The following is a 15,101-nucleotide window of genomic DNA, read 5'->3' as shown; positions in this document are numbered from 1 at the left end:
AAGACCGTTGGAAACTCGTGGATTGGATTCACATATTTTATATTGTATTCAGGTTCTTATTTTCAATTATTTATTTTTCATATTAACTGCACTGTTTTGACAACTGATATTACCGATTTTAACTGGTGCCAATTTTATGCTGCCCACCTGTGTTGAAGTATGCCGGCATTACTGAACTGTAATTGATATGGGAAATGTAACGCACCGACTTCAAATTGTCTGTAGTATCCTTTGTCTTAAGTTCTTTGGGGTAGATGTGATGTATCAAATCCCAAAAATTAGGATTGTTTAACGATAATACGTCATCTATATAGCGGAAACTGAGATTAAACCACCTAGCTAAACGATATTCTTTCTTTCGGATCAGATCAGATATAAAGTCAGCCTCATTAGAGTGAAGGAATAGGTCAGCAAATAGAGGAGCACAACTTGTTCCTATCTCACAAAGAATGAGGAATTTCTACCAAGAACTATATATTTGTAACTAGGTGTACCATCTTTTTTTGGAAAAAAAAAAACAACAATGTATAATGTGTTTTTAAGTCGGGATTTTAACTGAGTATTGGGAATAGAAGTATACAGTGTTGAAAAATCATAGGTTTTAATGCTATTATTATCCGATAATAGTCTGGAACTGATTGTCTCCAAAAGATCTTTCGATTTTTTAGGTTCCACATTGAATTAATACCACTACGGTTGTAACATGTGTTGTGGTAGGACTGCAGACCCTCTTTGTCAGCTGTAAGTATAGAAATTACAAGTTTTGAAAAAGGTTTGGTGGTACATTTGGCAGATCCAGTAATGTAATGTTGTTTGTATGGATTATTGTGGAGTTTAGGAATCCAGTACATAGACGGTAAATCACAATCATCGTCCATGGTAGAGAGACTAAAAGAGGATATTACAGATTTATAGTTGATACGTGTACAATGCATGATTTAACAGTAAAACGTTTGAAATATTCAAATCTTAGATGAAGTCGTAAAGTTTACAGAACGAAATAAGTTTTATTACACCGAAATGCTTTTTGAAGTACTTTGAATTGGATTTCCTATCCCAAAGATCTCATCTTGTTTCTTTTCAGTTTAAACGCGATTTCGTTTTGAATCAATAGAAGTAAGTAACATGTTATGAAACGTGATGATTGCTTGCAATATTCGACCAGGTTTGAATTTATGAAACAATATTTTAGTATTTGAAAATGTAAGAGGTCGGGATTGTTTCACAATTACACAAAAGAAAGTAAACAATAAAGATGTACCTTGTGCCTATCCATTATTCAATACTTGTTGGTTAAAGTTAGTATAGGTAAATCGTAAATTCCCCAGTTGTAAAAAAACCATAAATTCACGGGACTCCGATTGTCACCAATGTGTGGCCTCACAGATGTGACAAAAATCATCATTAAGATTTTTAACAGTCCTGATCCTTACCGAATTTTACCTAGCAAGTAGCAGGGGCTACTGACGGAGGAAGACATGCTACCCTTCCAGAATACCTGGTCATACCAAATAATTTGTTGTGGAAGTATATACTGCAAGTTTTTAAGTTGTTTTTTTTTTTCAGAAGTTTAATTAAATATAATTCCGTTGTTTTTTTTATGCTTCACATTTTGACCATATATTTTATCCAATTTATTTAATGAATTTGCCTCCTGGTTTCGATGTCCTGATATCGCACTGCAACAAAAATTGCTCACAATTTTTGCCAATCGATATAAAGTTATGCACCAAATTTTAAGTAAATGTATTCATATGAAGCCGAGAAAATTCAGACAAATTCGGACGGAAGGACACATTGAATCAGATATACCAATAGGGCAAAATCAAACATAAAAATATCAAATTGTCACTTTAATACATATTATTCACTAATTGAAATATCGATACATTCGTTTCTTGAACAATCGTTTGTTTACACTATTAGGTGAACAGAAATCTGGTTTGTAAGGAGCTGATAACTTTGGAGGAGGATCTTTACTGACTGAAAATTATAAAAAAAATTGTGTTAGATATAACTCACATTCTAAATATCAGTTAATGATTTTGTTTAATCATATTTTGTTAAAAAAAAACCAATTGACAAAATATTAATATTATGTCTTTATTTTTTTCAAAATGTCGAAGATTTCATATAATGTCAATATGATAAGGCAATAATTAAGGCATTACAGTTCAAATTCGACTTTGTCATTGATTTGGATTCTGATTAATTCCTTTGTTAATACCATCCTTTTGTAATGAAAAAAAGTCAAAAGTCCGAGACATGATCGCGTGAAGGCTATACAAAATGTCTAAGTTCTCCGGCCACTTTAAAAAAATAATGTGGGAGAGCGGTTTGTGGGGGGAGTTATCAGAAGGACACAAGGTCATTTGTCTTTGAAAATATTGCACAAGTACTGCTCAACCTGATAAATCTTTATCATACAGATCAGAAAAGGTTAAAAAAATGTATATGACACTCCATGACAGTTAAGCATATATTTTAACATATATCAAATAATTGCATCTCCCGACGCGTTATGAACATTCTCGCCAAGCGCACAAACGACCACGATGACAAATGTATGTAACTGAAACTGTATTCTAGGCCGGACACGAAAAAAAAAAGAAACCGGGAAATAATAATTGTCGAATGGAATGCGGCGGTGACTGAGGATGTACACTTTTTTACTGTCTAAGTGTAATAAAATATGTAAAATGTATGCCAATTATTTGTACTTTGTCGATTATTCTCTGCGTTCGCTTCACGAGGGAAAAAAGTGAGAGAGAGAGATACTTCAAGTACGTTGCAGTGATCAAATGCACAAGTTGATATAGATTTTATAACATTTTTTTTACCTTTTTTCAATTTCAATGATTCAACATAAACATATAACGCGACGATTAATTATCAAATAAAATGCTCACTCGGTACTCCAGAAGCTAGATCTGCAATACAAAAGTTTAATTTTATAACTCATTTATTAAATGAATAAAATCATAACTTAGGAAGTTAGACATATATTTTACGCGTATTTGACTCTTTCTGGAAGAAAAGTTAAATATAGAGTGATGTTTTTTTATTATGGAAAATGTTATGGAAAGCCAAGACGGATTGTAAATAAATTTTCCATTTTTCAACGAAACATCTAGATGTTATCAGATTTGATATTCTGTCTGTTCACTTCCGTTATCAACCCATTGATAAATACGCATTATATGTCCCTCGTGTTAAAAATGTTCATTACAAAGTTAAGCTACATGTCATCTTAGTTATTGTCAGTATAAGAGTCATTTTAATAGTTTTATTCTTATCGTTACCCTGACTTCAAGATGCCCAAAAAACAAGGTTTGCCTATTCAAATCAAATTTAAAATCAATATTAAACCCCATTAAGATCATACTTGTAAGTCTGTGCATCCGTCTCAAGTCTCCGGTACAAAGTTCGCACATGCTAGGCGTTGGATCGTTGTACGACTTAGATACAGCTGAAAACACATCTTCTTTTAAGAAGTTGTTTCTTGTTTGTATACATTTTTAGTTAAAATAAACAAAATTACAACATGCAAAACCGTTTTTACGTATTTGTGGAACTATTAATGAATGTGATAACGATAAATTAATGAAAGACGATCGTTTCCAAGAACAACATTTATGCATCTAGGTACCTTAATATGCAGATATTGATCTGCATACTTTAGTACGTAGCCTTAATGATGAGTATTTTGCTAAGCTACAACATTAGCATCTGTGTATCAAAACATGAATACGAAGATTCAATATTATGCTAGGCTACAAAATAAACATAAGGATAATTGATATATATGGCGAATATGTCAAAGAGTAATCAAGGGAACCAAACCAAGGTTATAGCGGTAATCAAACGAATGTAATCCAGGTACAAAGACCAGACATGGAAAACAGACACACACAACAAAGAACATAAAGTAACTAAACTCATACATACAAAGTAACAAAAGTAGATGAGCCACTAAAAAATGGGAGCATGGACCAAGTGCACTGGTAGGGTAAGCGTCCTCTGCTTTTCTAGAAACACCCGCCGAGTTGCTCAAGGAGACAAACAACCCTACCGGAAGAAAACTTTCAGCTCAAGGCCACCCATGGGTCTTTATTGAACAACGAGAAAACCTTTACACTAGTGGGCAGACTGTAGTTGACCCAAAAACATCATTAACAGGCACAGCGAAACAGTTGCCTCTATTTATTACAGCATTATGAAGTACAACGAAAGTAAAACTGACACAATACATACCGAGGTAAGAAATTCTTGACTTGTGACAGGCGCATAATAAATGCTCCCCTTTTAAACAAGCCACATTGGAACAAAATGTATTACACAATTAAACACAGCTTAAAATTAGTTAAACAAAGTCTGAGTCCCTTGTTAAAACATTAGTAAAGAAACAAGTTATACGTTTCACAATATCACAAAGAAAGGAGTACAAGCAGCAGTCAATCGTCATGCCAGATCGAGACAATTTTAAACTACAAAAAGTGGGGTAAATCTAAGTTTTAAAGTGCGCTCAACCTGACTCTTCCATTGCAGCGTGAATATACCAGTGGTAATTAGATAACATTTGAATGTTATTTTGTCATAATCGGTAAATCATCGGTTATTATGCATGAAACAGAAGTCACAAATTAAGGACACAACCCATGTCTTTGGCAACAACTGCTTTTATATATAATATGTAAAGACCATATGAACGAATCAATGTTAACACAACAAAAAATGTTACCTTAAACGATTTGACAATACTATCAAAACTAACTTCCCTTACTAATAAGCATATATAAGGAGAATAGGTATGGTGTATATGTCAAAGATAAACCCCACTGGGTTGAAAATTCGACCCCCAGGCAATCCATTGGCCTTCAATGAATGACGAGGGTATCCTCTTACCACAGGGCAGGCTGCAACTGGCCCAAATACATCAGTAATCACAGGTACAGCGAAAGGTTTGGCCGTATATACTCAAGTAACATAAACAATAAACTAAAGGTGAAAGCGAAACAAGACATACAGAGGGCAGCAATTCCTGACTTGGGACATGTAAAACAAATGCGGCGGGGCTGAAGTATTTGGCGTGATGACAACTTATAGTCAACTAATTGGATGATCTTTGAGTTTTCCGTGATGAACAAAATAGAGCATGGGAGATATTCGCACGTATTAATCGTTTACAACTACATCTGTATTTGAGAATGAGTTTCTTAAGTCGGTTGAAAGTCTTTGTGTAAGTTTTAAGAGCTTGTGATTTCGAAATCCTAGATGTAGTAATTTCTCGGCTATATAAAAATTTCTAGGTTAATATCAAGGTAACTTATCATGAATACGATGATAAACATGCGTTGCTACGCTACAACAGCAAAAATAATGTAACTTTACAGTAAAACAATTGTATACATTTGTTGTTATGCCACTGTTTACACGTGTGTAACTAAGCATGCATACATGTAAAATTGTATACATACGTTGATAGACCCAGACATTTACAGTTATTCCATTACTCAGTGTTTCGTATTTAACACAATGATATATGACGTTGTTTGATTTCGCTGTAAAGTTATTAATATAGCTGTAAACAGAAATATAATATTGATAATACATTCAGTTCTGTCTAGTTCAAATATGTTCCATATAGGTCAAAACTAGTTTTTGAACAGGTGCACATTCAAAATTACAAATCAAGTTCAGATTTTTAAAATATTTCATACATTTGTACATGTTATTGGCATTGCATAAAACCTGTTTTCATAGGTCGAGTATCACGTTAGTTGTAAAAGTTTAAGTACTCGAACGTTCCTCAATACTCTTCTGAAAAGGTAAATAAAATATGAAAGGTTGCACTCTATTCCTTATTTAAGTGATGATTTCTTTTTAAACAATGAATACTATGAGAGATTCTCCCTTGTAGACAAAGTCAATATTTGCAAGTGAACAACAATGGAAATTGGTTCATGATACGTTCTGAATATTACATAGTTGCGTTAAAGTAAAATCATTTTATCATTGAAAACATGCAACATGTTGGTAGATGTTGTGTTTTACCAATGATTCCTCTAGTTCTATTATTTTATATTATTGGTATTAGGTTATTATTTAAAAAATACCTACTATTCCGTAAAAAAATGGCTTGTGTGTTCTACCGCTGTCCACATTGCAAATCCATAGACAGGACTTAACCTGTCACCAAACTTCCAATCGTGATCCAAATTCCCTTCGAAATTCTGGTTTCTCAAGGCTGCAGGAAAATACTGACGTGGTCGCTCTGGAAGACGTTGATTTAAACAATGGTATCGTAGGAAGATGTCGAGTGATTTCTTTTTTTTTTTCATTTGTTTGTTTGAAATACCTACTCGTATACGCTTTTGTATAAAACAAACAATTTAATCGAGAAAAATATATAGGTCAATTTGTTAGAATTAACGGTTGAAAACTACTAACGGAGAGTAATACGCCCTTGTTGAGACAAGTCCGGTTTGTGAGTTTCTGAAGAAAAATGTGTTTTTTTTACTCCTTCCATAAGCGTAATTGTGGATCAATTAGCAATATAAAACATCTCTTGTTATCTTCCCAGTGTAAACGCTACGTTCTGGGAAAATTGGACCTTAATTTAAGGATTGAGTCGTAGAGTATAGTTTATATAGTTTACATTCACAATTGCGGTCGAAAATACACCCAACGCCCAAATCCAGAGACATCTATCATGAAAGGTACAACTCATTCTGTATTCTTAAACGAATTAAATCTTTTGGTGGAAGAAAGGTCGATTAAATCTATACAAATCACTGAGAGAGAATTTATAGTCACAGTTCATGACTCTGAAACAAACACATCCGTCTTACGAGAGAAATAATATTAGAAAACATATACATGAAATGGTTAATATTGAAACGCAAGTTACAAACACGACATTAAAAAACGTTCCTTGTTAAATGAGTGTTATGACAATATGTGGTTACATATTGAAGTATGTAGAAGTAGTCCAAGGTTCCTTGAAAAGGCGTACAATAAAAAAAAACATACATAGAAACTGGCACTCATTTTGTCCAAAATATGAATTGTGACCCTGTTATTCCAAGTACTACTAAATTTGGAAGGTTCGACGTGCGTTCAATGATAATAACAGAACCGAATGTCTTTATTGCTCAATAACGATGTACAGCAATTATATTCATGATATGAGGACGGAACTCCGGTTGTATGGATGATAAAACTACAGCGGAGGTCCATACAGATCACGACAAACAAATAATAAAACTACTGAAAACGTGTGTAAAAGTGAAAATGAGTCAATCCTCGTTCCAGAACAGTCGATAGTTCTAGGTTCGTCAAACTGCATAAAAATTGGCTATGAACAAGCTGACGATAATGTACATGTCTTAGCAGTCTCAGGATTTACATTACAAAACGTTCAAATGTTATTGAACAAGTCAGATCTAAATGTGGAACCAAAATCAGTAAAACATGTACAAGGACATAAGCACTTTCAAAAATGAGTTAGGACAGGTGATTGTTAATCTCACTAATAAGCTAAAGGCAAAATATCAGTCAGCCAAAATAGGTATTTGTAGTATTATGCCTAGAAGAGTCAAGAGTGCTTATATTCAGGATCTTAATAAGAATGCTGAGTTGGTTAACAACTTTACTAGAAAACTATGTAAAAACAGTCAAATGTTACAATTCATTGTTTTAAGGTCAGAGTTTACACCAAAAACCAAAGAAGGCATTAAATGATGTAGAAATCCCACTGGGATCCATATTAGGTGCTCAGGTCATCAGATATATTTTCTGTGATTTCATTCAAAAATATGTAAAACACCGATGCTTCATTCCTTACATTGCATATGGTAGAACCTCTCAGTAATGGATTTGGCTTCCTCTTTTGATAAATTTGGTCATGAGTACTTCTTGTATACAACTAATATTTTGATTATGATCTTCCTACGTATTTGATTTTAATGCCGCTGGTGACAAGTTACTCCTTGAAACACGTGTACAGCATATCGAAATTTACAATTTATAAAACTGGTATTTTTTTGTTTTCATGCATACAAGCGCTGAAAATGAATATAAAACCCCCAATCAAAGAAAATGGTTCTTAGCACAGAATCCTTAAGATATGTCAGTAAACAACAAGCTAATAAAATAAAGTGTCTCCAGTAGCTATATTGTACAGGTCTTTTACATCACAATTGTTTACATACATTGTTGTGGTTTAAATGCCAAAGTGAATATGGTTAACACGTGTTTATTGATTGTATTAACTGTACATATATCATTCTATCCTTAATTACTTTAAATGTGATTGGTATGGGAGAAGATAAAAAGCGAAATGCAACTTTCAATTGGTGTAAACAAAACAAAACCGACATAATATGCCGTCAAAAAAAGCATAGTTCAAATGAAGTAAAAGTAAATGGACCTGCGAATGAATTGGCAAGAGCTTGTGGGGTCGTGAAATTAGTAAATCTAGGTGGGTACTTCATTTTCTGACAAATTTAATTATGAGATAGAACAAACTAGGTGTTACACTCATGGAGGTTCATTTCTTGTCGAGTTAAAGCGCCTAATGAACTATGTCTAAATATTATTAATATATATGCTCCTGACATATCTGGAGACTGTAGACGATTTTTTATAGACGAAATTCGAGAAAATGCTTGGGGAAAAACCTTTTTACTCGATAATTTCAACTCTACGTTCAATAAAGAACTAGATTGAAAATATGTGCCAAAGACAGACGATGTCGGCACTTCGGATAATAATGTAGTCGATATCTGGACGGTCCCTATCTGCTGAAAACCAGTACACATTTAGTAGTGGAAATTCAGTCATGAATAGGCTTTATTCTTCATAGTAGTAATATGCGATATATGATCAATAAAACAAAATTAGTATATTTTCCATACAGTGATCACGACGGAGTCCTTGTCAAAATGAAACTTACGGGGTATCTGGTAAATGAACTACCCAGTGGTACTTAATTGAAACCTTTTTAGAGTTCATGGAAGCTCAAGAAGGGTGATTTTAAAATTTTATCCGAATTGTGGGAAGCCACCAAAATTAAAATCAAGAGTCTTTCTATTGAAGACTCTTTAAAGAATATTTCTGAAAAGGTAGTTAAAAATGGGGAAAAGAATAAGAAAATATTGATATAATTGAACCAAAATAATAAAATAAATACTTTAAAAAATAGAATAACATAATATTATGATAAAAAACCCCTGATGCAGCTAGGATAAGATCCAAGGTAAATTTGTATGAGAAGAGGGAGAAATCCACTAAATATTTTTTTTTTGATTCATTAAGAAAAAGGGGGTGCAAAAAACTTCGGACATGGGTAAAGACAGCTCATGGGGATTACAGAGACGATAAAGACGCTATTTAGAAGCACAATTAGCATTTTATGAACATCTCGTTACATCAGAGAGATGGGATAATGAGGCAGCATTGTTTAAAGTAGATACGCATTAATGAGAAGAAGTATTTTTGTGAACAAAAAATAACCTTGGAAGAAATTCTAAAAGATAAAAACTTCAACCAGAGAAATCCCAAGGAGAAGATTGGATAGTAACTGAGTTATAAACTTTATTGGAATAGAAGAAAATTATTGTAGTGTGATTAATGAGATACTAGAAAATTTAAAGGGGATTCGTGAAGGGTCGTAATATCTTTCAATGTAATAGACTGCCTCAGGATATTACCTACCCTTTCAAATTCAGTGATGCATGTTAATTAAAGTCTATTTACCTCAGATAACGGGCAATTATCGATCATTTTCCATCTTTTGCTGAATTTGTTTATTTATGTTTCTTTATCAGTTCAAATAATTTATAGAACGTTTGGTTGATAAAGTGATACAGTAGTTTTGAAGAAGATACAAAAAAGGAATATATACATTTAGATTATCTGGTCAATGCTCCGATTTTTAAGCGTTGTGTTAACGTGATATTTAAGTAATTACATGTTACTTGAGTAAACGTGTTTAGTAAGTTATTACATGTTACTTGTTGTGTATGTCTCCGTATCTTCGTCATCGTTGTATTATACTCTATTATCGTTCGAATCCTAGTTCCTTTTTTAAATATTAATATAAGATTATTTAAACGAAAAAACAAAACAAAACAACAACAACAGTGTTTACTTTTACTTCAGGAATATACAAAAATACTTTACCATATGTATGTCCTCTGAGTTTACCCAAATAATGCTTTGCGAATATCACCTTAATTAAGAGGATTAAAATAAGAATATATCTATTCATTGTTGCAGCACTACCGTAATATGTTGTACTATGTCAGGGTAGCTGAAATAAAAACAAACTATTCAAGTAAAAAATTCTGTAACTGGTTGACGACGTGCTGTTAAATGTTAAGAGATTGTTTTGTTTACAAAAAGCAGGCTTTGGGTGGATTTTTTCTTCTAAAACCATGTCATGTCACAAAGGCATCCTTGCCCAAAATTTTATTTTGAATTTTAAACTGATACGTTTATAAAGAAGTACATTAAGTAGAACGCATTGATACTCATTTGAAAAGGGATATATCTCTTAATGTTGATTGGTTTGTAAGGAAACCTAAACAAATGCCTTCTGAGCCATCCAATTAGAAGAAAAATGGACATAAATACTTTTTGTATAATATAAACATTACACTGGAACCGAATATTAAGTGGAAAAATATGCAGTGCCATCTATATCAAAGAACTTGACAGATTTTTGACTGAACAATTGGAAATTGGGTTTAAACCTGTAACACGCGGGAATACTTGTTAACTAGAAGCTCTAAAAAGCATGTATCGCTAATCAAAATAGTCTTTTAACCTCATTGAGCAAAAACTCAAAATTGGACTTTTGACCATAGAGTATTCTTATCATATAATCAGTGGAGAACATTGACGTTTTCCCCTGGTTTTTAAGTTATAAAATGAATCTCTAATAGTCATTTTTTTGCCAGGTTAGCTAATAACCTAATATAAATCTAGCAGTAGTGGGTGGATCTTTCTACTGATTTTAACATGGGACTATTTCAACATTCTGATTAATTTTGCCCCCTTCATGATTTTTTTTTCAACATTTTGGATTTTTATGTAAATATCTTACTTGACTACTATAGTGTATTCTTACCAACAGCAGCTATGCTTTCTATCAAATCAAAACTCTCCATACAAGGATTGATAACGATATCATATTAGCTTGATTAGACGAAATGAAACAGTTTCTGATAAAAAAAAAATTCAAAGTACGGATTGTAAATATTGACAAAGAGTAATCAAGGGAACCAAGGTTATAGCGGTAATCAAAAGAATGCAATTGACGGACAAAGACCAGACAAGGCAAACAGACATACACAATGAAGAACATAAAGTAACTAAAATCATGCATACAAAGTAAATGAGCAATTCGGACTGAGAGCATGGACCAGGTGCACCGGTAGGGTAAGCGTCCTCTGCTTTTCTAGAAACACCCGCCGAGTTGCTCATAAAACGTCAAGTCCGGGGTAGACAAACGAGGAGAGGAAAACTATGAACCGTTGAATACATCAGTTTTCGTTGTGCAGATGGAAACACCATAACGATCCACGAGTTCATGATGACGACCATAACACTTTTGTAGTGATGACTTCAATCTTGTAGCAACATAATCCTGTTCCAGAAGCCTATTTGTTAGAGTTCTAGCGCAATGCAAAATACAAAAATTCTGCGTAGTTTCGGTAAGCTCAATCATAACGTATGAGTTGTGATATGAACACTCCATACGCAGGTGCTGAAAGGATGTTGCCACAGATGAAAGGAAAGTTGACAATTCTAAATGAAAAGTCATCACGTTTGTCGTAAAGATTGGTCAATAGGTGTCGTTCACCATCGACCTCTAAGTGTAGATCATGACATGAGGCTGACTTTACAGTGTCTGTAGTATATTTTATCTCTTTGTGATAGATGCGATGTATCAAATCCCCGAAATTAGGATTGTTTAAAGATACTACGTCATCTATATAGCGGAGACTGAGATTCAAGGATCTAGCCAAACGATATTCTTTCTATCGGATCAAATCAGCTATAAATTCAGCCTCATACGAGTGAAGGAATAGGTCAGCAAATAAAGGAGCACAATTTGTTTCCATTGCCCCGACCGCTTGTTGAAAACACGTCCACCACACTGGACAAATATGTTGTCGATTAAAATTTCTAGCATTTTATAAACATCTTCTTCCGTATATTTGGAAGATAATTTGGAATTATTTGTTACAAAGAATGAGGGATTTCTACCAAGAACTATATATTTGTATCTATGTGTACCATCTTTTTGGAAAAAAAAACAACAATGTATAATGTGTTTTTAAGTCGGGATTTTAACTGAGTATTGGGAATAGAAGTATACAGTGTTGAAAAATCATAGATTTAATGCTATTATATTAAAATAATAGTCTAGAGCCGATAATTCCAATAAAGAGGCAAACATTCTAACATCAGTCAACAGATCGTTACAAAAACAATCGCATAGGTCCGTACATGTGTATAAATATGTCGATACATTTTACCCAATTTTGAATTTCTTTGTCAGATTTAAGCTAAAACCATCTGTTCTTTGAGTTATTGCTATCCGTTTAAAAAATACATTGGAGACTCTGATTATTATTTTGCGTTCATTCTGTTACATGTCACTTCCAGACGATAAATTTTCGTGTTCTTATCATTATGCACCATGCTAACTTGCACGTTTTTTTTACAGTTGAGGTCTTCACTCTCAGCATGTATTTTCAAAGCTCGAGATGTACTCGCTACTTCCTTTCGGATAATGATTAAAACGACAATGAAATTATCAAGTTTCTTTATGGAAATGTGCTTTGGGATCTAGATCTTCCGTATATCTTCATAAAATATCAATGTTGATTATACTAATTATGTTACCGAAAAAACTAAAACAAAATGGGAAAAAATTATCGTCAATGTGCCTTTACAATCAACTCAAATAATACGTGCATGTAGACCATTTTGTAGTCATACAAAGATTTTTCTTGTCTACTAGATTCGAAATGTAATAATACGTTTATCGCGTACTCAATTAGTTTACTTTGGCTATGTTTCATGTTGATTAAAAAAGATCACAAAACAATGATGAAGTATAACCACGTCAAGCGGGGAATTTTGTATGCATGAACATATACATAACTTCTCATTTACGCCATTTTTAAGTTTAAACAGTTATTTGTTTAATATTGATTTTTTCTGTGAAGATAATTGTTAAGTATCCATGTTGTGTGTGATATAACAAAAAATAGAGCTAACCCCCCCCCCCCGACCAAAAAAAAAACAAAAACCCAAAACCTGAAATTGTTTACTACAAGTGAAGTTGGTCAATAAACATTACATTGTAAAAGCCACAATCAAAGCACTAATTGTTCTCAATATTTTCATTCGATTAACCTCATACTACTTTCGGTATTTTATTATAAGCTCAATGTGGTTTTATTTCGATTTTATATTGGAAGAGATTTCATCTGAGGAAGACCCAATCCATAAGTAGTGAAATTGATGGGGATGTAGTAATATGGGTTATTGTTATTGAAATTGAGACATCCCATGTGTTAATAGTAGGTTGTTCACTTTTTAAAAGACCCAAGCTATTAGCAGCTGCAGTAGAATCACTATATCTTTGCTGATTTTACACTTCAAATGTAAGAATTGTGTTGAGTACTTTGATTTTGTCAGCCCACATAAACTGATTTTTAACACTACATAAGGATAAACACTTTTTTGAAGCCGCCAAAAATTGATATGCGCTAAAACGTTCACTTCTCATTATCCGCGAAAATGAATACGTTTACAGTATATAATTTAAACCACAAAATACAAATTCAACAGGCTGTATCGTGTCCATTATTGGCTTCAAAATGGTAAATGACATAGTCACAACCAAGTCAACACTAACCGACCCTCAGGAACATTTAGAATTGCTCTTCTCAAACACCTTCAACTACAGCATCAACCGTCTGCACAAAAAGTGGCGGCGTTTATAAATGATACGTACGTACGTAGAAAACCATCGGCCCTTTCAACTGAATGTAGCTGAATCGAACAGTCGAAATCGAGTTATTGCACAAAAACGCTAAAAAAATGTTCATAATACCGTGGAAAACTATTGACTTTCAAATTTTCAGGATAGTGGAAAGATAAAAAAATAGTATTTGTTTTAAAGCAGATATTTTCGAGGACTTAGTGGTACATTTTCTTAAAGACATATGATATTATTATTTTTTTAAATAGATTTCAGTTTGAATGTATATTTAACCACTAAATTGATTGTTGAAATATAGTTTTTTTTTTTTATAAGACTAAGAAAGTGTAAAACTCGTATCAAAGGACGACACAATAAGCTTTAGGTTAAGACAGTTTTAGGAAGCATGTGTATATACATTCTTCATTCTTACAGCATTTGAATTTAGTAAACTTCCAATGAACGAGTTCTGTCTTATTTAGCTTATTCTTTTGATCGTGTGTCCTTTTCAGAAATGCAAAGGCGCCAAATGTTTGCCACATTAATTCGACTTGTTACTACGACATAATGATACCAAAAAGAATGCGGTTCTGCAAGTGTAATATTTAAAGGAATTTAATATGAAATGTACCAGCCGACTATGATTACGTGGCAAGTTTACACATTTAACAAGTTCAGCGTTATACATATAGATACTGTCGTGAACTAAAAAGAAATAATATATTTTTAATATATTTTGCACTTACCAATAGTCTGATCTGTCCAATATATCCGAGCATCACAATGACGATTGTCTACGTTGCATGCTCATTTTTATATGGTGAAACATGACAACGTCAAAAGGGAAAGTTTGTACACCTGTGCATACATAAATTAATATTTGCGCCACATTTACTAATTTTCATTTTTAAGAAGTTATGCATTAGTATTGATATTTCTTTATTTATTATATCATATTTGTTGTGTCCGTCAAAAGCGCAGAGCCCCACCCTCTCCCCCCAAAAAAAGTTGAACGCAAAATCGAAGTTGTTTACTAAAGATGATACTGATGAACAAAATTACATGTACATGCTTCTAGAATGAATGAGACCTTTAC

The 15,101-nt window shown here is 33.1% G+C and overlaps 1 protein-coding gene across 2 annotated transcripts; it reads right to left on the bottom strand.

Moving 5' to 3' along the window:
• Positions 1 to 1,838: 1,838 nt before the first annotated feature.
• Positions 1,839 to 14,845, bottom strand: LOC148599097 (uncharacterized). 2 transcript variants are annotated; one of them, XM_088561997.1, is made up of 7 exons: positions 14,752 to 14,845; positions 10,186 to 10,315; positions 6,121 to 6,274; positions 5,478 to 5,581; positions 3,386 to 3,469; positions 2,910 to 2,930; positions 1,839 to 1,983 (listed from the first exon to the last, which is right to left on the bottom strand). In XM_088561997.1, the coding sequence occupies exons 2-7, from the start codon at positions 10,271 to 10,273 to the stop codon at positions 1,871 to 1,873; spliced, it is 564 nt and encodes a 187-aa protein (XP_088418123.1). In that variant the 5' UTR covers positions 10,274 to 10,315; positions 14,752 to 14,845; the 3' UTR covers positions 1,839 to 1,870. The 2 variants fall into 2 exon arrangements, with proteins under 2 accessions (XP_088418123.1, XP_088418124.1); XM_088561998.1 differs by lacking the exon at positions 10,186 to 10,315 and having other exon boundaries at positions 14,752 to 14,844.
• Between the last annotated feature and the right edge of the window lie 256 nt (positions 14,846 to 15,101).

Source organism: Perna viridis, chromosome 14, assembly GCF_037379345.1.
Source record: "Perna viridis isolate PV_CMFRI_1.1 ecotype Kerala chromosome 14, ASM3737934v1, whole genome shotgun sequence".
Classification (NCBI taxonomy): Eukaryota; Metazoa; Mollusca; class Bivalvia; order Mytilida; family Mytilidae; genus Perna; species Perna viridis.
The sequence above is the reverse complement of the archived record's forward strand: the minus strand, read 5'-3'. Positions and strand labels throughout refer to the sequence as shown.